Below are 26847 nucleotides of genomic sequence, written 5' to 3'. Positions count from 1 at the left end.
ATTTTAGTCACTTCCGGGTAAATATAATTTCATTGGATGATCATCTTGTTTACGTCATTTAAATTCACTCTCGTTTTGTTCTACAAGAACCACAAGAACGCATTCGCTTACTGCTAGCTAGGCTTCTTTCGTGGCTTCATGAGTGATTTCAAATAATTTATCCTTGGCATAGTCCTTTACAATGGATCAAAGTACTATATCAAAGCTTTTCTTCACAGTGTCAGATAAAACAGACGGATCCAAGTATTTATGCTACATTCACGACTGCGCAGGTGATTTAAATATAGGGTGAGTTCCCCTTTTTTCCCACATGGATAACGTTTCTTAGCCTACCATCTAAACAACAATAGCAGCATTGTCAGAGCATAGTTATCGGTGTCAGTGGATGCTTTTGTGTTGATCGTTGACAGGTCACAGTGTCACATATGCACTCTTATAATTCACTTCGATCCAGAGTGAATTGCCTAATTGCCCAGACTTTTCATGCTAAGTTGTTTAAAGTTTTAAAAATTCTAATGTGATGCCTCCAGGGTGACCGATGCAGAAGATGTATGGAGAACAAGGATAACCGATGAGACAAAAGCCCAACTTGTAAGTGTAGAGGTGTTGCACAGTGTTGTGTGTGTGTGTGTGTGTGTGTGTGTGTGTGTGTGTGTGTGTGTGTGTGTGTGTTTTATCTGTACTTTGAATCCTTAAAAAATGCACTGATATACTGACTCATGAGCTATTGTAGGTATCATTGTTTTGAAGATTCAATCAATCGGATATTTTCCTTTTACAGCTGAAACACTACTCCTTGAAATCAATAGAAGATTGCCTTATGAAATTGAGGTAAGGCTCCTTTACTTCATCGGAATCGGTATTATTTTGTTGTTGTTCTATTGTCTCTCTCTCACACTCTCACTCACACACACTCTCACACACACACACACATTGATTTATAGATCATCATGTGGTAAAGGAAAGGCCTCTGTGTCAGTGGAGGTGGGGCAGGTGGTCATCCATCTTGGGCCTTCACCAAGAGACTTTGCCATGACCCTGGCCAAACTTGATGAGGTTGATGGGAAAGTTGAGCTGAAGGAGCTTCTGTTTAGGATGGCTGACAGCTTGAGTCATTGGCAGAGTGCTGAAGGTAATCTCAACTACAATCATCTAGCACACCTCATTTGAAGAGTTTCTATACTGGTTTCACTGCTCCTGTATCTTATGCATGGAAAACTTTCTCAAGTCAATCTGCATTCAAATGAAATATTGTGTAAGAATTTGATTCATGTGTCAAAGAAATGCATTTATCCTCTGGACTCCAGAGGTTCCTGGGATGACTTGATTTTGAATGTTTTTCAGGACCTCAGGCATTGCATAGCCCTGGGAAGAACTCTCACAAGAGAGATAATGGTATGCAGAATGGGTCATGATTACCATGATTTGTTTAAATAATATTCCAAAATTATGGATGGCTATTGTAGAGTTTTAGTGATTGGGAAGATCTTCCATTTCTTTCAGAGTTTGCGCCTCGAAAACAGAGCAGCACTGGCCCTTATGTAGGATCCCGCAAGCGCCTTCCAGGAGACTCTTTGATCAACCCAGGAACGAAAAGGTAACCTCAAAACCTGAACCATACAAACATGTCCAGATCTTAAAATATCAACATTTGACATGAAGTACAAATATGTATATATGAATATATATTTATTTTTTTTATTCATTTATTTAGCAAGCGACCTGCAACTGGTGTAGCTTTTGATGACGACGGTGATGAAGTATAACGATGAAGATGGAGATTATGAGGATGATGCTCAAATTGAGCTTTTAATCTGACGTGTCTGGCTTCAGAAGCAGTCTCTCACTTTAACCGTTTTAAAGCTGCAGTGAACTCTCATGAATGTTCTTTTAAACTCAAGTCAACTCAACTCAACACTATGTATTGAAAGGTTTTTAAACATCTATCTTTTATCACTTAGGAAAATGACTGCTTCTAAAATGCCTAGTTATGATGATGCCTTAGGCTATATCTATTACCGAATATTTGCTTTTACAATTCATAACATGTTATACCTCAAATAAATATGAATGTGCCTTTTAAATTCTGTGCCGTCAGCTTTCTTCTTTGATCAGTAAGTTGTCATCCCGACACATGTATAAACTTTTTAAGTATACTTAATCTGACACGGATAAGTAAGACATTTCATATAATTATTTACTTTAGATTCCCATCGCATATGGTGGTTAACACAAACAATGACAGACTTAAACTCAAAACCCCAGAAGTTCACCATATTTATTTTTTTCTTCACTTGTCTGTAATATTAAAAACACCAGTTCACCTCATTTGAAACACAGGATTATGGAAACAACATATTAGAAACAAGCTCAATGTTCAAGTAAAAATGTTATATGACAACCGATTAGAACAAAAGTTGAATGAAAAACCAACCAACCAACAAACAAAACCCTAACAGACATATATTCATAAAATATAAATATATTTATATTTATATACACATACAGAAGATACATTCCAAAGCACATTGCTTCAGATTAAAACCAAAGAACCACTAGATCCATTTCCCTCAAAAGATCCATTGCAGGTAATTTATGGAACCTAGCTTTCTCTCTGCTGGTGCACTAGCCCCTGAATCACTGATTCGCTTCAGGGCGTAAAGCAGCACATTCTCTCAAGAAGGAGCCATTTCTGCCATTTTGAAAAAAATAAGAACGCTGTCAATGAAATTAGAATGCTGGTCAAGGCTTTTTCTATCTAGAGTTTGGCATGGGTTGGCAAGGTTACAAGTTCAAACCTGCTGATTACACAAAGGTTGAAGTTTCACAGAGCTCTGGCCTAAACAGAGCATGACGGTCACTGTATCTGAGTTGCACATGTGAATGTTCAAGTTAACAATTTGACCTTACAGTGTTAGTGATGACCAACCACTTTCCCCACCTCCCAAGATAGATAGTTTAAAAGGTTTTTTTTTAAGAAACAGAATGTGTCCTAAATTTTGCAACACACTTAGTTAAACACATTCACATTCAGCGCAGAATTATGTCGTGTTGTTTTAAAAAAATATTTCCCTTTGGTCTTCGTTCCTACAAAAGAACCTAGGGTCACAACCCTATCCCATTCCATATGCTTTATCTTCTTTAACACATTCTAGGAAAATATAAATCAGTCGTTGCCTTTTCTTTTTCAAAGGTACCATCAGTATTCTACGACTGTCTGAATCGAACAGAAGGAATAACCATAACGCATTGGTCCAATATTGTGAACAACCCAAGTTCCAGTTGGTTTCAGTATGAATAACTTGAGTCAAAACAAAAAAGCTCTGAAAAAAACAACTGAAATGATCACATTAAATTAAAACACAACAGATTCTCAACTGTAGTTCAAAATATTCATCTTATGGCTCTCACACCAGTATAAAATTCAAGGGGAAAAAAAAGTCTAACGTTTTTCATCACCAATAAGGACGTGGCTGTATTCAAAATATATTTCCAATCTCCATGCTGTCGTTCACTGTCCAAACACTCCAATAACTCAACCTTGAGTGTTTGCGTCTGTATCACAGTGATAGTACATTAGTTTGCTAGTTCTTAATAGCACACATATCTTGTAAGTGACCCAAGTTCATATATGATCCAGTTAAGCAATTTAACAGTATTATTTCCTGCAATTCACTAAAGAGTATTCATTACCTAAACTATAAGATAATTTAACACACAAGGGTTCTTGTTTTTCAGAATAGAAACAAATAGTACACCGCAACAACGAAACAAAGTAGAGGAGGAGAGAGGAAAGTGTTTCAAAGTGCTCCATTCATGAGGCAAAAAAACATAATGAATTAATTAATGAACGGACAAAAAGTATATACTATTATATATTCACAACAAAGAGGCTCAAGCTTTTAGGAGGCACCAGATTCTGTGCAAAACATTTTCATGCCATTTACATTCTCGTACGTGAAGATACAGGACCAAGTCTATGTGGAGGGCAGTTTCCACCATAATGGGGACAGTCAAGTCATTTTAAAGGCCAACAAATCAGGACAAACTATTTTCTCCAATGTTTCCTGTCAAAAGACTGCACCTTCAGCAAGGTGCATTAAGAAACCAGCAATCATTTATTAAATGAACCACGTACATGTGTCCAAAACATGTCAATATACAAAATAAACCATTCTTCTTACCACAGCAAAAATGTAGATATGACACAATACAAGTCTGACACTATATGCATGCTTTCAAGGCAGGTACAACTTAAAAAAAACATGATTAACAGTTTCAACAAGGGGTTTGTGTAGTTACATCGCTCCTTTGGCTGAAATAAAAGGTATTATTTATGATAACATAGTCAAACAACGCCTCAAAGCAAACATTTACTTAAGAGGTAAGAGATGCCTTGTGATCAAACCATGACGTGGATGATAAAGTCATCTTCTGACATCAGTGGCACAAACACCACAATAAACATTGACTCAGGAATCAAACAAGAATACTCTATTCTTGCTCTCTCTCTCTCTCTTTCTTTCTCTCTCGCTCTCTCTCTCCACTAAAATCTCTGGTGTGGCCCTCCTGCCAACATTCCCATCAAGCAACAGATCCTAAAATGATCTGCCTACCCTGAAGAGTCAAAAAAGAAGATACACAAATGTGTGTGCGTTTCACTGGAACATCCATGTCCTCTGCATAAATGCAAGCACTCTCCTGAGCCTATAGTCGTATACGGAGGCCATGGTTGGAGGCACTCTGCGTAGTCCCAGTCACACGGTCAAGCCAACCTCAGCGTTCCACCGTGTGAACGAGCCGTCAGGCTGGCTTCTGTCTCTGCTGCAGACCCCTGTCGGTGTGATGTGCAAAATCCGTAAAAGTTTCTTGTCGCGCTCTCTCGTCATTCTCGTTTTTAAGTGCACACAGAAAAAAAATAATAAAGAGTGCATCTCCCAAGCAGACACGAACGGCGAGATGAAGAGATCTCTTGTTTCCCGAGAGATTCCTTAAATGTATCTTTTCCTTTGCCAGAATCCACGTCTGAGCTTGAGGCTTGATGTTTACTTGTACGTTTGTATTTGTTTGTTTGTTTGTTTGTTTGAGGAGGCCCCTGCTCTCAGCAGAGGGTGTCTGTGTTGAAAGACAGCTGGACCTGCAAAGGCAAAGAACCACGTCACTCGAAAGCATGTGTTGTGAATGAGAAATAACGTAGAGAGAAAAAAATCAAATGCCTTAACCAACTTAAGTAATGTCATATTATTGCATTACTAAGCTCCAGGGTTTAACATCTCAATCACATCCATAGCCATTTCTAATAATCTTTCTATTTCTCGGTGTAGCAAGGCTTTAAAATATACCTGTCACTTTTGATTAACGCGCTGCAAAGCCATAGCTTGACTAAATCCAACAATTTCTCAACTCCTCCCTCCCCATCCCCTCCATTTTAGATGTATTTTTTATCCTCCTCCTTTTCTTTCCCTCTCTCTCTCTCTCTCTCTCTCTCTCTCTCTGTCTCGTTAAGCCACCTCTCACCATCTCTTTCTTTCTCTCTCTCCCTCTCTCTCTCCCTCTCTCTCTCTCTGTCTCGTTAAACCTCCTCTCACCATCTCTTTCCTTCTCCCTCTCTCTCTCTCTCTCTCGTTAAACCTCCTCTCACAATCTCTTTCCTTCTCTCTCTCTCTCTCTCTCTCTCTCTCGTTAAACCTCCTCTCACCATCTCTTTCCTTCTCCCTCTCTCTCTCTCTCTCTCTCTCTCTCTCGTTAAACCTCCTCTCACAATCTCTTTCCTTCTCTCTCTCTCTCTCTCTCTCTCTCTCTCTCTCTCTCTCTCTCATTGCGCCTCCTCTCACCCTCTCCTCCTCGAAGCTGATGAGGCCCTCGTCGTCGTCGCTCTCCAGCTCCTCGGGCTCGTCACACACCAGGGCGTTGAGCTCCGTGTTGGCCGGCTGGGGGCGCAGGAGGCTGAGCAGCCGCTGCAGTGGCGACTGGCCGCCACCGCGGGGCGAGCTCTCCTGCTGCTCCAGGTTGTCGCTTTGCTTCTTGGCAAAGTTGACGAAAACCTGCCGCACAACACAGGAGCTTAGATGTCATTTGTGTAGTTGGAAGGATACAGGACGCAACACAGAGACACAGGAAATACAAATAAATAAACATAAAGACCTTACACATACCAATAAGTCAACATACATCAAATAAACAAAAGAGGATAACATTGTTAACTGAAATATAACATGTTGTATTTTCTATTAAATCACCTAGGGACTTTTATTGTGACGGGAACACCTGGGACTTTTGTGTAGGAACGGATGTTGATGGTGCAGTTCATGTATGAGTGTTCGTGACAGTGGTCATTAAAAGTTAGTGAACTATACGTTGTGTTTGTCAGTGAATAACAAACATGAGTGAGAGTGAGAGTACATTTCTGTTGCATGTACTTCACTGAACTATATGGGCACTCACATTGTCCAGCGTGGTCTGACTGACGGAGTAATCCTCAATGCTCAGCACCTCCACCACCTGCTCCATCTTGCTGAAGACTTGAGCCAGAGAAATGCGCTCCGACTTCAGCTGATACTGGATTTTGGTATGGTGTCGCTCCTAAAAAGAGACAAACGTTGCATACATTATAGGCACGTTTGTACAGTACAAGTGCACTGGCAATTCCTTAATGACTACAAGCGTGTACTGAAGAGAGACAGCAACACGCACCTTAAGTATAGCTTCTGGAAAGTTCCTGTTGAAGAATTTGACCACCTCTTTCACACTGCTTGTGGTTTTGGTGCGTACTGTGATCATGTAGCCATCACCAAATCTGTCACAACCAAGAACATGATTCATGGACCATAATCATTAATCATTATATTATTAGGAGTTTCGCTAGCCTCAACAAAAAAAATACATAAATATTGTATAAATGAAATCAATCTTTCCATACCTGTTCTTAAGGTGCTGTATGCTGCCCAAGCATTTGAATCTGCCGTTGACCATAATGCCAAGCCTGGTGCACAGAGCCTCACATTCTTCCATACTGGAGAGAGAAAAACAGTTAGACGGGATATCAGCCAATTCTTAAAATAGCACCGGATCTTAGGTGTGTGTCTCACCTGTGTGACGTAAGCACCACCGAGCGTCCCGTTTTGATGATGTCAAGGATAAGGTTCCACAGGAAACGTCTGGCCTTGGGGTCCATGCCTGTGGTAGGCTCATCCTAAAGCACAGCCATTAGATAGAGAGTTTTAAAGATCAGTGCATGTGAAAACATACCCATTTATACTTCCACACAACGAATGCTTAAAAAAGCAACTCAGTTTCCATAGAAACAAACTAAAGAGCACTCTATTCTACATTGCCATTCTCACACTCAATGTTTGACCAGTGTGCATAGTAGTCATTTGTGTGTGTATTTGTGTTGGGGAATGAGAATAGACACAATAACAGTTCAATCAATAGAGTGGGTGACCAATGACCAGTGGGTCATGCTGACCAGGAAGATGAGGGAGGGGTAGCCGATGAGTGCGATCGCCGTGGACAGCTTGCGCTTGTTGCCTCCGCTGTACGTGCCAGCTGGCTTGTCTGCATACTTAGTGAGCTCCAGCTTCTCCAGAGCCCACTGCACCACCTGAGAGAGGGAGAGAGAGAGAGAGAGAGAGAGAGAGAGAGAGAGAGAGGGAGAGAGAGAGAAAGAGAGAGAGAGCGAGAGAAATAGACAACATTAATAAGGCACCCACGCAATTAAATGGTAACAGAAGCCATTTTTAACCCAGTTAGTATGGCAGTGAAACATACGTATTTCACTTTTGAATTTGACGGTCCCACCCTCTCATTTGACATAATCACATTCCATGACGCTGTCCCTCACTTATGCAGTGTTCAGGAGCTGAGACTGAGGTATTGTGTCTATGGAGAAATGTGTACAATGGCATCCTGACTTGATGTTATGCTCACAGTAAACACAGAGACTCTGCTGTACCGTACGTAGAGGAAATCTCCTTTTTGGATTTAGATAAACCAGCAAACGGTTTATTACCGACTTGCAAGTGGGTACCCAGCTCTCATAACAGAGAGAGAGAGGCCTCCAATAGAAAACATACGCCGCTTTAATGCTATTCAGCGATAACACGGCTTATTTTTATGTGGAAAGTTCTCGTTGAGCAGTGAGATCTGTATAAGACATAAGAATAAGGCCGCTATAAGAGAGAGCAGAGGTAGCAGAGTTACTCAAAGGCATTTGTTACATTCAGTCGCTTGTTTTCCAAAACTTGGAACGAGAGGTTTTGAGCCAGATTAGGAAATGGAGGGGAAGGGCTTGCAGTCACGCTGATTACTTTATCTCTCTGCTGTGGAACGTTCCAGAACAGAATAAAATATCAAAGCAGTCAGACTGCTGGTAAGCAAAGAGGAACTTCAACTCTTCCTATAAAGTTTTCCTTAATTAAAAATGTAATTCCCTTTATGTAACTGTGCACAAGTGTATGTGTAGGGAGTATGGACTACAAGTAAATCTATTATATGCAAGTGTGTGTGTGTGTGCATGTGTGTGTGTGTGCGTCTGTGGGTGTGGGTGTGTGTGAGCATGCCATGCGTGCATGTGTACATGTGGGTGTGTGTACTGTACATGTGTGCGTGTATGTGTGTGAGTGTGCCATGCATGCGTGTGTACGTGTGTGTGTGTGTGTGTGTGTGTGTGTGTGTGTGTGTGTGTGTGTGTGTGTCCGGGGCCCCTCACCCGCTCCTCGTCCTTCCAGGGGATGCCCCTCAGGCGGGTGTAGAGCTCCAGGTGCTCTCTGGCCGTCAGGTCCTCAAACAGGGCGTCAAACTGCGGGCAGTAGCCAATGCTCTGCTGGACCTTCAGCAGCTCCCGCAGAATACTGGACGCCAGGGGAGAGAGAGAGAGATAGAGAGAGAGAGAGAGAGAGAGAGAGAGAGAGAGAGAGAGGAGAGAGAGAGAGAGAGAGAGAGAGAGCGCAACAGTGATCAGTCTCTCCCACACTCCATTTGTAGCGAGCGCACGATCAGTCAAGGAAACTCAGCAGGCAAGAACAAGAGCCAGTGCAAATCTGACAGCAGTAATACAGAAACAATGAGAGATTTATGGGCTATGATTGAATAGAGTTGCAGGTTCATTTAATATATCCTGCAAAAGCAACGAGGTCTATATATCAGCGCAGATAACTAAGGGTAAACAAAGGTAAATGCAGTGGACATACTGTATGTGCCCTTTGTGTACACTATTTATAACCATTCGAAAATATTTTACTGCTATGTATGTTTTGTTAACCGCTGTCAGTGGGCGTGCTGTACCTGTGTCCTCCGATGAAGGCCTCTCCTCCGGTGGTGGTCTCGTCTCCCGTCAGCATCTTGAAGGTGGTGGTCTTGCCCGCTCCGTTCACCCCCAGCAGGCCGAAGCACTCCCCCGGCCTCACGCCCAGACACAGGCGGTCCACCGCCAGGATGCGGCCCATCTTCCTGGACTTGTACACCTGCCACGGGGGGGGAGAGCGCGTCACTGGACTCAACCATGGAAACAGACAGAGGCGGACATTCCTGGTTCCAAAGAGTAAAAGTCCTGCCAAGTATTTGATCCAACCATTTTGGAACCCAGCTCATCCTAATTAGCTGCCAGGTAGATCAGATAAATAGTGATATCACCTGTGTTGAGTGCACAGGTAGATCAGATAAATAGTGATATCACCTGTGTTGAGTGCACAGGTAGAAAGAATATATAGCAGGACTTTTACTCTCTGGACCCAGGAATAGTCCGCTTCTGGAAATAGAATATACCTCATAAGTCTATAGAATAGAAATAGAATATACCTCATAAGTCTATAGAATAGAAACAGAATATACCTCATAAGTCTATAGAATAGAAACAGAATATACCTCATAAGTCTATAGAATAGAAATAGAATATACCTCATAAGTCTATAGAATAGAAACAGAATATACCTCATAAGTCTATAGAATAGAAATAATGCTGCCTCAGGGGTTCATACGCAAACACTGACAAGGGCCAAATTGAGCCACAGGGACGTCCACATAGTGCCTGTACCATCTGGAATCAACGTAATAAGTACTAATACTAATACTAGTATTAATAATTACTAATCAAATAACAACTTATGGGGTCATGACTGTAATACACACAGGGCATATCCAAAGAAAAAGACAGGTCATCATGCTCTACTGCAGAAAATAGACCACGGTTCTGGCTTTGGGATGGGACATGGGACCGCCCAGTGGACGCATGAGTCACAAGCCACCTCCTGACCAAGTAGGTCAAACAAAGTGGAAACTACAGCTCCTCAGGTAATGCAGTGATCTAACACAACACGGAGGTTATCAGTGTCAAAACACAGATCCAATAAATGCCCATATCAGCATCAGATAATGCAAAGTAATCTGGTCTGTCATTAGGGGAAACGTGGAGGGATTTTCTTGGATTTCATTGAGCTAAGTTCTAAACAAATTGCCTTTTCTTCTTCTGCCGTTTCAGTTAATTACACTAACAGCCCGAAAGACCACTGGCATCTATTTGACCTGTGGTGTGGTGTGGTGTGGTGTGGTGTGGTGTGGTGTGGTGTTGTGTTGTGTTGTGTTGTGTTGTGTTGTGTTGTGTTGTGTTGTGTTGTGTTGTGTTTAGGGCCGGGACTTTAGCGCGTTAATTACGATTAATTAATTACACAAACATTAATGCGTTAAAAAAATTGACGCATTTTAATCGTATGCCTATTTATTTTTGCACCGCGGAACGTTTCTCACTGGATGAGTTTCAGACAGACCGATTATACTGGAGCACCAAGTAACGTGCATGGGTTTGGTTCAGACAAAACAAACCACAGTGGCACAGTGAACATGAACAAAGAAGCTGATGTGACCGTGTTGGTTGGCCCCGTGGATGGGAAATGTTGTTACAAAAAACGAACGGATGGAAGCGTAGATAAGAGCATGGTTGTGTGCAACCTATGCAACAAGGACGTATCACCGCAGGTATCACCTCAGTGCAAAACATAAAGCAGCTAGCTGCTAGCGTGGACAAAGTATTGTGATAGGCTACTCCAGACACTTGAGGGAAACCTCTGAGCTTTATTTATTAAACAAATAGCAACCGAGTTGCTGTTACAGCCACAACTCACGCTTATAACAGTAATCCACCGCACCTAATTCCATGTCCAACTTTCATAGACCTAAAAGAAACTTCACACTCAGAACCGCACACACGTAAACTCCGCCCCCCAGTTCCCCTTAAGGCCCATTCATGCTCAACGTAAAATACGAATACGGATACGTGTGGAGTGTTTCAAACGTTCTTTCCGTTGATTTCGTCCGTACTTTGACACGAAATTGAGGAGCTTATGATTACGGATGAAACGGATGAAACGTTGCAATACCGAGCATTACCACAGGAATAACACAGGGAAAAATGGGGGCGCTATGCATTCACACGTAAAATACGGACGGAGGTATGAAGACACCACCGGAGAGAACGTACGTACAAAATACGGACGTAAATTGCCACACATTGAGCATGAATGGGGCTTTAAAGGGACACAACAATTTCATGAACTCAACTCAAGGTAACAGGTGACACAATTAAAGGGATATTCCGCCATTTTTGGAAATACGCTAATTTTCCACCTCCCCTCGAGCAAAACAATCGATATTTACCTTGTTCCCGTTCATCCAGCCATTCTGTGAGTCTGGCGATACAACTTTTAGCTTCAGCCTAGCATAGATCATTGAATCGGATTAGACCATTAGCTTCTCGCCTGCTAGCTTCATGTTTAAAAGTGACTAAGATTTCTGGTAATTTTCCCATTTAAAACGTGTCTCCTCTCAAGTTAGAAAGTGCAATAAGACCAACTGAAAATGAAACCTGGCGTTTTTCTAGGCTGATTTGACATGGAACTACACTCTCATCTGGCGTAATAATCAAGGCAACTTGCAAACGTACCATAGGCGCAGTGATATCTTACGCAGCATCTGAAAATAGTCCCCATAGACAACAAGCAGTAGTAGTGCCAGTAGCTGCAAGTTGCCTTGATTATTACGCCAGATGAGAGTGTAGTTCCATGTCAAATCAGCCTAGAAAAACGCCAGGTTTCATTTTCAGTTGGTCTTATTGCACTTTCTAACTTGAGAGGAGACACGTTTTAAATGGGAAAATTACCAGAAATCTTAGTCACTTCTAAACATGAAGCTAGCAGGCGAGAAGCTAATGGTCTAATCCGATTCAATGATCTATGCTAGGCTGAAGCTAAAAGTTGTATCGCCAGACTCACAGAATGGCTGGATGAACGGGAACAAGGTAAATATCGATTGTTTTGCTCGAGGGAAGGTGGAAAATGAGCGTATTTCCAAAAATGGCGGAATATCCCTTTAACAGGATATCACAGTATTATAGTTTACAGAAGGTCTACCTATCTATAGGCTACATGAATTTCTGAAAATGTACTATTTCTAAATATGGTATTGCTACACTTTATGGCAAAAATTGCACTGGTCTGTTGGACTTATTAATAAACAATATTTTTGTTGCTTAAGCTTAGGCCTATACATTCAGTCATTATCCAATAGTAGGCTATACTAAAAATCCATGTGAAAAAAAAATACTTCTCACTGTTCTCAGGTCATATATTTATATACAATTAAAATGCGATTCATTTTGATTAATTAATTACAAAGCCTCTAATTAATTAGATTAATTTTTTTAATCGAGTCCCAGCCCTAGTTGTGTTGTGTTGTGTGGTGTGGTGTGGTGTGGTGTGGTGTGGTGTGGTGTGGTGTGGTGTTGTGTTGTGTTGTGTTGTGTTGTGAGACCTTGGTGAGGTTGTGTTGTGTTGTGTGGTGTTATGTTGTGTTGTGTTGTGCTGTGTTGTGAGACCTTGGTGAGGTTGTGTTGTGTTGTGTTGTGTTGTGTTGTGAGACCTTGGTGAGGTTGTGTTGTGTTGTGTTGTGTTGTGTTGTGTTGTGAGACCTTGGTGAGGTTGTGTTGTGTTGTGTTGTGTTGTGTTGTGTTGTGTTGTGTGACCTTGGTGAAGTTGTGTTGTGTGGTGTGGTGTGGTGTGGTGTGGTGTGGTGTGGTGTGGTGTGGTGTGGTGTGGTGTGGTGTGGTGTTGTGTTGTGTTGTGTTGTGTTGTGTTGTGTTGTGTTGTGTTGTGTTGTGTTGTGTTGTGTTGTGTTGTGTTGTGTTGTGTTGTGTTGTGTTGTGTTGTGTTGTGTTGCGTTGTGCTGTGTTGTGTTGTGAGACCTTGGTGAGGTTGTGTTGTGTTGTGTTGTGTTGTGTTGTGTTGTGTTGTGTTGTGTTGTGTAGTGAGACCTTGGTGAGGTTGTGTTGTGTTGTGTGGTGTTGTGTTGTGTTGTGTTGTGTTGTGTTGTGTTGTGTTGTGTTGTGTTGTGTTGTGTTGTGTTGTGTTGTGTTGTGTTGTGTTACCTTGGTGAGGTTGTGTTGTGTTGTGTTGTGTAGTGAGACCTTGGTGAGGTTGTGTTGTGTTGTGTTGTGTAGTGAGACCTTGGTGAGGTTGTGTTGTGTTGTGTAGTGAGACCTTGGTGAGGTTGTCGATCTTCAGCATGTCGTTGTCTGCGTCTCCTCTGAGCACACGCCGCCTCTCACAGGCCACGTCCACGTCATCATCCTCTATGGGCTGACTGCTCACCGGCGTCCTCCTACACACACGCGCACACACACACACGCACGCACACACGCACACACACACACACACACACACACACACATACACACAGATAGAGAGAAGAAAGAGAAATAATCTCTAAAATGAGAATTTCTAAACACTATCACTAAAACTGATGAAACAATATCGCACAGGAGCTTCAGTTCTCATTTCTATTCCCGACTCTCTCCTGCTCCCTCTGCTTGTGCAATGTGTGTATTTTGTAACACCTCTCTACGTCTCTCTCTCTCTCTCTCTCTCTCTCTCTGAGCCTCTGTAGCTCTTAATATCATCCTTCAGCATGCACCATTACCCAAACCATACACACACATGCACACACACACACACACACACACACACACACACACACACACACACACACTCTCTCACTCTCCCTCTCTCTCTCTCTCTCACACACACACACACACACACACACACACACTCACTCACTCTCTCTCTCTCTCTCTCTCTCTCTCTCTCTCACACACACACACACACACACACACACACACACAGAGGCACTTACTGAGGTTTCCTGAGGAAGTTGTACTGACACAGGATGGTGATGAGGAAGCCCACGAACCCCTCGATCGTCATGGCAACCAGGCCTCGGGTTACGATGTCCCATTCGAACGGAGACTTCACCTTGTCAAACTGACCTGTACAAGTGAGGGGGCACATGTTTTAAAGACAGCACTGGTGTGAATCCACATTCTCTATTCATGTCATTCTAGCAGCATGCTTCAAACCTGGACTCTGATTATCCTGTCTTTTTGGACAGATTCGTCCCCTTTTTTGACAGATGACAGACTGTATAATACAGCACATTTTGTACATAAAAATGGCCATTATTACTGACAATCATTTGGGGAACACAGCACATAAAGTACACCACTGGTTTGATTGGTTCCTCTCTCCGTCTTCTGTCCTTTCATTAAGCCAGTTGCTTGTTTCTTTGTGGGGTTTTTTTTTTGGTCACTGATGGCAGTACTGTTCATGAACATTATAGAGCCTTTCAATCTGTTTCCGGTTGCCATGTGCAAAACCAAAGCAGATCATTTGAAAAGGAAATTAATCAGATTTCAGCTTAACGCTCTACAAAATGTTGGCTTTAAAAAAAGTTACCATTAGCTCAATGTTGTTTTCTGTGCCACCGGAAATGCCTTGAGGATACAGAATGCTACCAATTACAACGCTAACATTAGAACATCAAGGGAACATCGGCACTGGCTGTGGGTGCCTCTCATTCGTGTTTTATACATCCTCCCTTCCTTCCTCAGTCCTCGTCCACACTGATCTATATAAACAATGATGGGGCGGCAACAATGGGATAGTCTATCCAGTGATATCAGTGGGAACGAGCCTGGAGAACCGAGCATCGAGGATGGAGGAGAGAAGTTGAGAGGCACCCTGGGTCTCCCCTCTGGAGGCAGTGATTGGTTGACTGATAAATTGTATCAAACATATAGATAGATCATGTATGTGAATATAACTGTATTGGTAAAGTAAAAGTCTACCTATTTTGGCATAGTACTCGTTGATGTACTCGTTGTAGGCCATCTCCATGAGCCCGTGGCCCAGGTTGTAGTTGGGGAAGATGAGGAAGCAGGACTTCAGGTAACTGTTCACCAGCTTCAGGTCCTGAAAGCACAGATAAGCGTTAGATTGATCTGTATGGTATTTGGCAGGCATTATTATATAATTATAGTACATAATAGTTTAAGATAATAGTTCCACATGAAGTTGAAAAGACTACTTTAGACATAATAGTAATAGATAACACCAGCAGAAGGTAGCAGTCATATCACACTGAAATCAAAAAAGGTTAATAGTTGTTGATCCTGAATATGGAGCAAGGAGTCCAAAATGTGTGGGCCAATATCTATAGGGCTCAGATCTGAAATGAGTTCACTAAACTAAACTGCACTTCCTCCCCACGGAAATTCTCACCTTCAACACTCTCAAGGTCATCACTCACTGGTGCCATGTGATGCGCATCAAGCGATGCCAAAGTTTAGCGTGTCATTATTTTTAATGGAGCAAAGCCCACTGGCTGCCTGCATCTGGCCCACATAGAAAAACGTTCTATCTCTCGAGTGTCAAATCCATAGACACGAATCTCGTCACCAGTGGGCATTTGCCTTTACACTTTCCTACTGTCTGCATCATTGTGCAATGTGGAAACAATCATTAGTTCCTTTGTACCTTGTCGTGCTCAAACAGCTGTAGCAGGAAGGTCGCCACTGTGGCGGTGATGCCGATGAAGAGGTTGATGACGATGAGGAACACGTACGCCGTGCTGGGGACTTCGAACCAGAACGAGGCCGGGTACATGATTGGCGTGATGGACCAGCTGCGGTGAAGAGACCAAACACAAAAACAAAGTCGTGCAACTTCACATTTCACAAGCGCTAGCTAGCTTAAAGCTCCCTTCACACAGATTCAACACGTTTGTGTTATAGTTTTTATAGCGATTTCCAATTGAAACTACTCAAAATTCCAGCCCATTTCTACCTAAGTGCAATTGACAACACTGAGCTTATCTTTTTCAGCACAACCTCCTTCTACCCATCAATTCCCACTCATCACAGGCACTTCCAATTGGCCATGGATAGGTATAGTTACAGTATGTAGGCTACTTACACAAAAGTCTAAAATAATGTAAATGAAATACTTCAAAACGTTGCGTCCATACACCTGAATCAAGTAGGTTACTGCCTATACTCACAAATGATGCCCCTCACACAAAAGCAACAACTACGTGCACTGCATAGTGACATGCTGGACTAAGACGACTCTAACAACTGCAATGAGAGGATCCATAGCACTGGCCACTATTTTAAGTGATGGGTTTCATTTGGCGGTCCTAGGAGGCATGGCCTGGAAAGAATTGGCAATGGCCAGGGTGGAAACCAGACTACACATCCCAGGGGGCCCCTCTGCTTATTAACTAAGGGTGTTTTATTTATGAAGTGGCCGGGGGGGCCCTGGAGAAGTGGAGAGAAAGAGGCTCTCTACTCACCCGTACAGCAGAAACAAGGAGAGGACGGCGGGGAAGTTTTTGGGAGAGGTGTACGCCGGGAGGTCAAACACAAACAAGATCAGGACACAGCATGTGGCTGGAACTAAGTAGTTCAGCTAGGAGAGAGAGAACGGGAGAGGAAGAGAAGAAGAGAAAAAGAGAGAGAGAGTGAGAGAGAGAGGGGAGGGGGGATATCTGAGTTAGGCAGGACACTCCAAAGTACATTCAGTTCACTGGGCTATATTTAGAGAACACCTTTAATAACTGGATTTGTCACATATATGCTTTATAGACACAATGGACCGAATCTCCCAAAGCAACCATATAAGGCCTGGGCTGTGTCCAAAAAGCACTGTTGTGCAATAACCACTGTCAGACTACGAGAAAACGAGAGAGAGAGAGAGAGAGAGAATGGTTCAGAGAGAAAGAAAGGGAGAGAAAGAGAGAGAGAGTAAAACATCACTATCATTCAATGTTAATGCGATGTATTGCGCTGAACCCATAGAGAAAAGCAGCACTGATGTATGGCCCAAGTGATTTCCCATGGCACCTCCAACATATTGAACAGCTTCTCTGGTCTTTACCATGTCCCAGATGTAATTGGCCAGCCAGTAGATCACAGGGTCACAGCCGCTGACAAACTGCAGGTGCTTGGCCTTGGTGGACTTCTCCGCCACCAGAAAGACCACGAAGCTGGCCGGCACGAAGGACATGGCCACGATGATGAAGATGGCAATCACCACGTCGGTGCCCTGCAGCCTGGGGTGGCATGGAGAGAGAGAGAGAGAGAGAGAGAGAGAGAGAGAGAGAGAGAGAGAGAGAGGGAGAGGGTGAGACGGACTGGCAGACTGAGATGACACGCTTTTAAGAGTGAGGCATTTTTAAAAGAAAGTGTGTCTTACAAGTAGTCCAGAGAGAGACTGGCGCTGGTTCGATTCATGGGATGGTTTGTCAAGGTAATTCCTAAACACACACACACACGCACACACGCACACACAAACACACACACACACACACACACACACACACACACACACACACACACACACACACACACACACACAAATGGCGTAATAATGATCATCAGATTGAAACACCCGAAAACAAACGGTTTTAAAAGTTCCGGTTATGTAATGTGTTGCATCACTTTTCTTTGCTTTCTGTTATGAAAGCAGCTAGGCTGTAAAATGGCACCCCAACCCCCCCCCCCCCCCCCCCCCCCGCTCCTCAGCTTCCGTCCTCTCCACTCCGTCTAAAAGGATGTCTCACCGTAGGCAGCCGGGTTGCCCTTGTCGAGGGGCAGGTTGGCGCGCAGGATGGCATTGTTGAGCACGTTGAGATAGGTGGGCATGCTGTGGTAGCCTTTGTTGTTGTAGAGCACCTGTGAAGAGAGAGGACAGGAAGACGAGCGGTCACCACAGGCAACGCACCTCCTCCGCTGGCCACACGCGACGAGGAAAAAAGGACCGGGGCGGACCGCGTACAGTACATCGGCCCCCTCCATCTCTCACCTGAGCTGACCGCCGCACCGCTATCTTGCGCACCATGGGGGGGATCTTCCTCCCGAACGAGGCTGGCACGGATTTCTGAATGTTGCCCACTGTGAGACCGCCGTATCTGTGGAGGGGACAGTGTGTGTGTGTGTGTGAGTGTGTGTGTGTGTGTGTGTGTGTTATGATTTTAATATTCTTATTCAGAGCACTTCAGAAGCAGGCGCCCCTGGCCATCTCCCAGCATGCCCACATGAATGACCAGCGAGTCATAAATATGCATCCCACTCCCACACTGGGTCACTTGCAATTCACCGTCTATAAAAGTGAGGCAGAACGAGCTAGCGCTAGAGTTAGCATTTCAACGGGGTCACCCTGAGGTCCACTCTACCTGTGGAGCCGCACGCGGTCGGAGGTGTACAGCAGGTACTCGGAGACGTTGCGGCCCGTGATGTCCACCAGGATGTCCCCCGTCACCACCTTGGTGAGAGGCGGCCGGCCGCCCACCCCGCTGGGGCAGGAGAAGCCCGTGCCCTGCATGGAGCAGATGCACCTGACCGGCTCGTGGATGGACAAGGGCAGCGTCGGGGGAGACGTCACCATCTCTGTGGGAGCGCAGGTTCAGATATGAGCACGGAGAGATTCACCCACACCAACACCAACATGGCACAATCAATTACAGGAGCACAGGTTCAGATATGTGCATGGAGAGATTCACCCACACCAACACCAACATGGCACAATCAATTACAGGAGCACAGGTTCAGATATGAGCATGGAGACATTCACCCACACCAACACCAACATGGCACAATCAATTAAAGGAGCACAGACTCAGATATGAGCATGGAGACATTCACCCACACCAACATGGCACAATCAATTACAGGAGCACAGGTTCAGATATCAGCATGGAGAGATTCACCCACACCAACATGGCACAATCAATTAAAGGAGCACAGGTTCAGATATGAGCATGGAGAGATTCACCCACACCAACACGGCACAATCAATTAAAGGAGCACAGACTCAGATATGTGCACGAAGAGATTCACATTCACCCACACCAACATGGCACAGTCAATTAAAGGATCACAGGTTCAGATATGAGCACGGAGAGATTCACCCACACCAACATGGCACAATCAATTAAAGGATCACAGGTTCAGATATGAGCATGGAGAGATTCACATTCACCCACACCAACATGGCACAGTCAATTAAAGGAGCACAGGTTCAGATATGAACATGGAGACATTCACCCACACCAACATGGCACAATCAATTAAAGGAGCACAGGTTCAGATATGAGCATGGAGGCATTCACCCACACCAACATGGCACAATCAGTTAAAGGAGCACAGACTCAGATATGAGCATGGAGACATTCACCCACACCAACATGGCACAATCAGTTAAAGGAGCACAGACTCAGATATGAGCATGGAGACATTCACCCACACCAACATGGCACAATCAATTAAAGGAGCACAGGTTCAGATATGAGCATGGAGAGATTCACCCACACCAACATGGCACAATCAATTAAAGGAGCACAGGTTCAGATATGAGCATGGAGAGATTCACCCACACCAACATGGCACAATCAATTAAAGGAGCACAGGTTCAGATATGAGCATGGAGAGATTCACCCACACCAACATGGCACAATCAATTAAAGGAGCACAGGTTCAGATATGAGCATGGAGAGATTCACCCACACCAACATGGCACAGTCAATGACAACAGTGAACAACTGCGAAAGTGCAACCAAAGCATGCACATCCAATTAACAAATGGACTGTAAGCAAAGTGATAAGTAAAACAAAAACTCCACTGCAACCACAAATTTTACTCCCAATTATTTATATCATAACCGTGACTATTGGGGCCTGTAAGGCCTTCCTCAGACGTGAACAACTGAACACATTCACATATAACTTTCTTTGCATATCCACAACCCGTTTACATACTATATGTTGGGGGCTATATTTTGAAGGTCTATTTCCTTTATTTGTCTTATGCAAAATGGACAGAAGCAGAGGTGGATATCCCAGGTCCAGAAGTAAAGTCCTGCCATATATTCTTTCTACCTGTGCACTTAACACAGGTGATATCACTAATTATCTCCTTTATCAAATTACTCGATTAGGCTAATTAGGATGAGCTGGTTTACTAAATAGTTTGCTCATATACTTGGCAGAACTTTTACTTTCTGAACCCAGAATGTCTCTGTACAGCAGCTAACAACCCCAAACAGTACACAAAACCCTCCTGCCAAATAGCCACAACTTCATAATATGGCAGAACTATTCTGCATCTTTCTGTCACATATAGACCGTCTATCAGAGTGCACTGACCTCTCACAGTGGTCGGCGGTGCCGAGGTGTAGTTCCACGGGCCGTCGTCGAAGCGCGGCTCGGGGTCGTCGGAGGGGGCGGGCGAGGGCGGCGGCGGCACGAAGTTGGAGAGCGGCACGCCCTGCGTGAAGGAGTCCAGGCACATGGGGTCGAAGTAGCGCGCCGCCAGCGTCTTGGAGTTGTTGGCGTAGGGGTTGAGCGTCTGCGCCAGCTGGTCCAGCGTGCTGTTGAACGGCGTCTTGAGCACGCAGGTGGCGCCCACGCCCGACGGCAGGCGCAGCGTGTTGATGATGTTCTGCGGCCCGGCGTCCGGCGAGCGCTTACTCCTGGACACGAGGGGCGGGCGGCGGCGGAGAGAGAAGAAGAGAGGATTACGAGACGAGCCAAACATGTTTGCCGTGACGAGTCTTTAGCGTCAAGCTGAGGTCTGTGGTTTCCCAGTCAGAGTTGGAAATGCTCATTCATGCCTTCATTTCATCCCGTATTGACTACTGTAATGCCCTGTTCTCTTCACTCAACAAATCTGTACTCCACCGTTTGCAATCCATTCAGAATGCAGCTGCCAGACTCCTCACCAGGTCAAACAGGCGCACCCATGTCACCCCTCTCCTTCACTCCCTTCACTGGCTCCCTGTGGCTTACAGGATCCAATTAAAAATTTTAACATTGGCATATAGAGCCCTCCATGGTCAGTCTCCTACTTACCTCACCAACCTCATTCACCCTCACTCCGCTCCCCCCTCCCTCCGATCCAACAACCACAACCTGCTTGCCATACCCCGCACTCGCCTCAAGACCTGTGGTGATAGGGCGTTTGCTGCTGCAGCCCCCAAACTGTGGAATGCACTACCCATGGAGGTTAGGTCTGCGGGCAGTACTGACCTTTTTAAAGGGAGGTTAAAAACCCACCTCTTCAGGATGGCCTTTTTAAACCTGTGATACTACCTCTTTAATTTCCTATTTTACTTATGGCCCTTTTATTTTATTTTATTATTTCCGTCTCTTTTTTATTCTCTTTAAAAATGTGTATTTCATGCCTGACTTTTATTCTTGTTTTTGTATTTTATTATGTACTGTAAAGCACTTTGTGATTTTATCTGTGAAAAGCGCTATACAAATAAAATACTTACTTACTTACAGTACTTACTTACTTTATTGGTTCATTAAGAGCTAATACATAGAGTGGAGGCAAACAGACAGAATCCACTGAGTGACTCAAACCTGATCACCATGGTTACATAACTGTACTTTCATCTCACGCGCATAAGTCTATTTCTATGATTCATTTGTTTGGGACGCGGCAGAGAGGCAGTGAAGTGAGCAGAAAGCAATGAGAACAGGACAAGAGTCTAGGTTCTTATTTCTGAGCTGAAGACCTGAAATGGTGGCTAGCAGATGTTGTTCTAAACGTATCGCCCGGAGTTGTCGCTGGGTAGCATGAATAAACATGAAACACTGAGGCTCACCTGTACTGCGGCCTGTCCTCGTTGGCGTAGGGGATGAAATTCCCCCGTGGCTGTGTGTAGTTGTGATACTGCGACGGAGACAGAATCAGGGGCGGCAGGTCACCTGGGGAAGCAACGGGAAAGGGAATGAGCAGGAGGGACTCCAGCAGAAGGTATTTCATTTCACGTGCACCTCAACGTTCACTAAACATTCACAAAGCGTTCGCAGAACGTTTCTCTCCTCACCTATGGAGGGGACGGACAGGGCGACCGTCATGGCCACGCAGACGAAGAAGGCGGGCAGCATGATCTGGGAGAAGAGGCCCTTGGTGTTCCGCTTGGCGCAGTGGAAGCGCTTGACGATGAGGCCGTGGAACTGGCGCAGCTTGAGCCACCAGCCCTCCAGCTTGAAGCTGCCCTGGCCCTCCAGCACGGGCTCCGGGGAGGCCTCGCCGTCTGCAGCCGCGGGCACACAACGGGCACACAATGGGCACACAATGGGCACACAATGGGCACAAAATGGGCACACAACAGGCACACAACGGGCACACAACGGGCACACAACAGGCACACAATGGGGACACAATGGGCACACAACGGGCACACAACGAACAGCACATCAGCCCTCCCAACTCTCATCAACACCCAAACATTTACAACAAATCAACTTCATTGTTATAGTTTGTGTGCCAAAGACCATAACCATAGCAGAGAGGTTGTGGTTGCTTGCTGTAAATCAAACATCTCTGATATGGTTTTGGTATTTGGCAGACATACTATGATGTACAGACAGTTAATCTCAATATCCTCTATTATACTTCTTCTATAATATACACTGCAAAAAAACAACAACAACAATCTTACCAAGTGTTATGAATATTAAGATCAAAAGATCTATTTGTTGTTGTTTATAGTATTAAGAGACTTTTCTTATCTTGATGTAAGATTAATGAGACTTGGTTAGATCTTATTTAGATAAGCAGTTTTTGCAGTGTATCATAAGCACTGTGAGAGGATGTTGGATGTTGAGGTTGAAGCTGCATGGTGAGTTTACCGTATAAGAGTGCTGGGTAATGTCAACATTGAGAAATAAGGTCACTGCATCTTTAGCGGTAACCTACTGACCGCTTCCCTAGTGCTTGCTCCTCTTAGAGCTCCTGGCGTCCCCAGCACTCACCTCTCAGGCTGGCAGAGTCGGGGTCCTGGCCGTTGTCGAACAGCGGGCAGTAGTCGCCGTAGAAGTCGGCGTAGAGGCCGCCCTCGTCGCCGCGCACCGACCCCAGCGAGGAGCCGGAGCGCAGGGAGTTCTGGCTCTGGCTGAGCCGCGAGCACGTGATCAGGTTACTGAGCTCCACCTCGGGCCGCATCACGCCACCACTGCCACCGCCGCCGCCGCCGCTGCTGCCCCCTACTGGCTGGCCGTCGCCCTGCGGCCCGCTGAGCAGAGCCGAGGGCTTCCCAGCAGAGTTCCCCCCCGGAGAGTCCTTCATGTCTGAGGACCAGAGGAGAAAGAGAGAGAGAGAGAGAGAGAGAGAGAGAGAGAGAGAGAGAGAGAGAGAGAGGAGAGAGAGAGAGAGAGAGAGAGAGAGAAAGAGAGAGAGAACAAAAGAAGAAGAGTTGGGTGAGCAAATAATTACCTACCAATTCAACCACTGTGTCGGCGCTTTCAGTCTCTTGTGTTTTACAACAAAAAGGAATTCCGACTGGTAGCAAGCTAGTGTGTGTTAAAATAGACCTGAAGATCTAACAGACTGCTTAGGAAAAACCTTAAAGGCTGCCCGAGTATGCCTCGGCTGAAAACGCTGATAGCATTCAGCGCAGTAAAAGCACGGCTGATGTGTAGATGTTATGCACCAGTGGCAGAGATTGTAGCAGAAACAGTAACTAAGAAGTCTAGGATTTTCTTTTCCAAAAACCCTTCGTCATGACCGAGGGGATTGTTTTGTCTAGACAGCCCAAGGTAGGAGTGTTGTTTTTCCTCTCACCTGCATCGCTGTTCTCCAGGGACAGATCCTCCTCGGAGACTTTGAGGAAGACCTCCTCTAGCGTGGTGTCCATCACCCCGAAACTGGTCAGGGCCAGGCTGTCCAAACTCCGCTCCAGGGCCTGGAGGAGAAAAACAGCTTTATTCGGGAGGCTCAAGGCTCCTCGCAGAAATAGAACATCAGAGCCCAGAGGGGAACAGTGACAAAACAAGATGTGCTGCCAGGAGGAAGAGGACTTGGGGCTCTTTCACACCACTAGTTCGATTATTTGGTCTGCTTCAGGCAGTGAAATTGTTATTATGTAGCATATAGACTCCAGTGAGGTCCGCTTTCACACCAGAAAACGAACCAAAAATTGGCCTGATTGATTTTTCCTCAATGTTTATCTTCCGGTAGAAATCGGCGCCAATTTTGACTCACTATTTTGACCTAAACGGTTTGGACCCTAGTTCGCGTTCTCACCAGAGGGACCGCAACAGAGGTCGACTTTTGGTGCGGAGTCAAGCGGACCGAGACCTCCTCTTATTGGAGGTCTCGGTCCGCTTGTTTTGGTGCGCACCCGAGTGCGATTAATGCTTTCACACCAACGAAAACGAACCGAACTAAGAGGTTTTGGTACGAATGGACCGTTTGGTGCGCACCAAAAGATGTTGGTGTGAAAGCACCCTTAGAGGCAGAGACGCACGAATCCCACTTTTTCCAGATAGTGAGAACTGGACTTGTGTGTGTTGTGCATTTCTGAGTACGGATCCAACACCAGTGTTTTAGTTAGTATCTTTATTAAGTACCCTGTACACCTCAGGCCCGACGGCTGCTGTGGCTTGCTTGCAATACCTCCAAACTGCTGATGATTTGATTCGAACTGCCTCAATGCTATACAATCCTCCTTCAATGCTATACAATGATAGCCTGGAGACCAGACTCTCTTCGCCTAGATCCATTCGCAAACGTTTATTTCCTGGTTGGTGGACGCTTGAGTTCAATCACTAACGTTTGATAATAATTATAGGCTTGAAACTTCAATGTAATCGCTCTCGGGAACGCCCTCTGTTCGCTGATTGGTCGGAGGTGTAAACCAGGAGGAGTAAACGAAAGTGGATCAAGCCAGAGCGGTAGATAAAACAGAGTGGCGACACTCCCATAGACCTCCATAGGAAAAAATGGCAGCGCTTTTTCCAGGCTATTTCCTCGTTATGGAACTTTTGGAACTATTTACAGCCAATCTCTTGGTCAATAGTCAATGAGTTAATTGATTACACCTTCCAGCATCCAGAAGTACATCCCAACCTCCTGCGATTCAGCCATTCAGCACAGGTTTTTTGGAACTTTTGATCGTGTGGTGGAAACATCAAAGAGTGTCGCAACTCTCTCTCTCTATGGCTCTGGATCAAGGTATCCAAAATGGAGTACTGAAGGGCAACTAAATTGAGCGGAAGTGTGTAGACAGGCAGAGTCAGGCTAATACAATGATCCCTCAGTGTTTCTCCCAGCAAAAGCACTGTTGATGCATGACACCATACAAAGAAGAACATAGAATGGGTTGAATAGCCTGGCCCTATACAGTATATGCCACCTCATCAGAGATACCTGTTGCCCCACTGTTACGGACACTTGATCCAGCTATTTCAGTCAACATTGGACTGATATCAATTAAGCAATATCAAACCGGTGGATCCTGACTTATAAGCAAGGTTTCGATGTACATTTAAAATGTATTATATATCAACCAAAAATCTACATTCTACTAAAATATTAATATCTTATAATACAACAACACCTACTTGAGTACTGTAATCACAGATTTTTGGTTGTGATTAAATTAATAAAATAACGCAAAATAACAACCCAACCCAGCAGCAGCAGTGCACATCTTGCCTTGTTGCAGCAGGTGTTTGATAAACTAATCCACACTGACCTCTGCAAAAGACAGTACTCAGTACTCAGTGCTGTACCTGGAAGAGCCTCTCAAAGCAGCCCTTCTTGGCGGCCTCCGAGGGCAGCACGTAGGACAGCTCCGTGTTGGTGTTGGACATCAGCAGGCAGGAGGCCACGAACTGACGGATGAACTGGGTGACCCGGCTCTCCGAGCAGCCGGACAGGGACGAGGGCTGGGCAGTGGAGGGGGAGTGGGAGTGGGAGACAGGAGGCTGGCCACCCTGCTCTGCTGGAGGTGGGAGGTGTGGGGGGGGGGGGGGGGGGGGGGATCCGTGTCAGAAGATAGAGTGAGTGAGGCGTGACGTACACAGGGAAAGGAGAAGAAGAGAGAGAAACATTTCTTGTGATTAAGTAGTATGGTGATAAAACAAGATATCATACACACACACACGCACACACACACACACACACACTTATACACACACACACACACACACTTATACACACACACACACACACACACACACACACACACACACACACACACACACACACACACACACACACCTCCACTGGAGGAGTCTCTCTGCTTCTTGACCAGGGTGAGCTTGTAGCCGTCTCCGTAGGTGCTCTTGAGGAAGAGTGGCGAGCCGCAGCACTTGAGCTTGCCGTGGGAGATGATGGCGATGCGGTCACCCAGCAGGTCAGCCTCGTCCATGTGATGGGTGGACAGGAGGATGGTGCGGCCTACGACACACAAACGCACATTCATATTCAACATCACATACACACACACACACGCACACCGTAACGCATACGCACACACACACACACACGCACTCTACAGTAATCTCCCTCACGTAAACTGAGCCCAAAGTAATTGAATTAAGTTGGCGAAAGACCTCCTAAGCCACATCTAGTCAGTCGGAGCACGTACTCCTATCTCTCTCTGCGTCTTCCATCTGAGATGCTCTCTATGCATATTCAATTTCATGCTCATTTGGACTTCCAGGTGAAC

At 45.0% G+C, this 26847-nt stretch overlaps 2 protein-coding genes across 2 annotated transcripts in view; one reads left to right on the top strand and one right to left on the bottom strand.

The window, feature by feature from the left end:
• Positions 1 to 10: 10 nt before the first annotated feature.
• paxx (PAXX non-homologous end joining factor) lies at positions 11 to 2084 on the top strand. Its single transcript, XM_062542649.1, has 7 exons — positions 11 to 288; positions 531 to 591; positions 782 to 831; positions 945 to 1132; positions 1345 to 1395; positions 1504 to 1597; positions 1715 to 2084. Exons 1-7 carry the CDS (start codon positions 182 to 184, stop codon positions 1764 to 1766), a joined length of 603 nt encoding a protein of 200 aa, XP_062398633.1. The 5' UTR covers positions 11 to 181; the 3' UTR covers positions 1767 to 2084.
• Positions 2085 to 2264: 180 nt separating this feature from the next.
• Positions 2265 to 26847, bottom strand: part of abca2 (ATP-binding cassette, sub-family A (ABC1), member 2) — an 87101-nt gene continuing 62518 nt past the window's right edge. The window contains exons 24-49 of the mRNA XM_062542647.1: positions 26397 to 26576; positions 25907 to 26118; positions 23955 to 24075; positions 23147 to 23461; positions 22216 to 22425; positions 21991 to 22093; positions 20525 to 20850; positions 18556 to 18769; positions 18186 to 18291; positions 17944 to 18055; positions 17577 to 17637; positions 17259 to 17433; positions 16675 to 16790; positions 15858 to 16005; positions 15170 to 15293; positions 14179 to 14311; positions 13527 to 13647; positions 9286 to 9464; positions 8711 to 8852; positions 7469 to 7603; positions 7089 to 7192; positions 6920 to 7012; positions 6694 to 6796; positions 6445 to 6582; positions 5835 to 6044; positions 2265 to 5137 (exon numbers count right to left, since the gene is read on the bottom strand). Of these exons, the coding sequence (XP_062398631.1) occupies positions 5102 to 5137; positions 5835 to 6044; positions 6445 to 6582; positions 6694 to 6796; positions 6920 to 7012; positions 7089 to 7192; positions 7469 to 7603; positions 8711 to 8852; positions 9286 to 9464; positions 13527 to 13647; positions 14179 to 14311; positions 15170 to 15293; positions 15858 to 16005; positions 16675 to 16790; positions 17259 to 17433; positions 17577 to 17637; positions 17944 to 18055; positions 18186 to 18291; positions 18556 to 18769; positions 20525 to 20850; positions 21991 to 22093; positions 22216 to 22425; positions 23147 to 23461; positions 23955 to 24075; positions 25907 to 26118; positions 26397 to 26576 (3917 nt within the window). The 3' untranslated portion in view covers positions 2265 to 5101. The remainder of the gene's footprint in view (positions 5138 to 5834; positions 6045 to 6444; positions 6583 to 6693; positions 6797 to 6919; positions 7013 to 7088; positions 7193 to 7468; positions 7604 to 8710; positions 8853 to 9285; positions 9465 to 13526; positions 13648 to 14178; positions 14312 to 15169; positions 15294 to 15857; positions 16006 to 16674; positions 16791 to 17258; positions 17434 to 17576; positions 17638 to 17943; positions 18056 to 18185; positions 18292 to 18555; positions 18770 to 20524; positions 20851 to 21990; positions 22094 to 22215; positions 22426 to 23146; positions 23462 to 23954; positions 24076 to 25906; positions 26119 to 26396; positions 26577 to 26847) is intronic.

Source organism: Sardina pilchardus, chromosome 8, assembly GCF_963854185.1.
Source record: "Sardina pilchardus chromosome 8, fSarPil1.1, whole genome shotgun sequence".
Classification (NCBI taxonomy): Eukaryota; Metazoa; Chordata; class Actinopteri; order Clupeiformes; family Clupeidae; genus Sardina; species Sardina pilchardus.
The sequence above is the reverse complement of the archived record's forward strand: the minus strand, read 5'-3'. Positions and strand labels throughout refer to the sequence as shown.

Bases quoted from the DNA above. Each gene is read 5' to 3' on its own strand.
- paxx (XM_062542649.1), top strand. From the start codon at position 182: ATGGATCAAAGTACTATATCAAAGCTTTTCTTCACAGTGTCAGATAAA. The intron at 832-944 runs GTAAGGCTCCTT...ATTGATTTATAG, and splicing joins GATTGCCTTATGAAATTGAG to ATCATCATGTGGTAAAGGAA. The intron at 1,598-1,714 runs GTAACCTCAAAA...TCATTTATTTAG, and splicing joins ATCAACCCAGGAACGAAAAG to CAAGCGACCTGCAACTGGTG.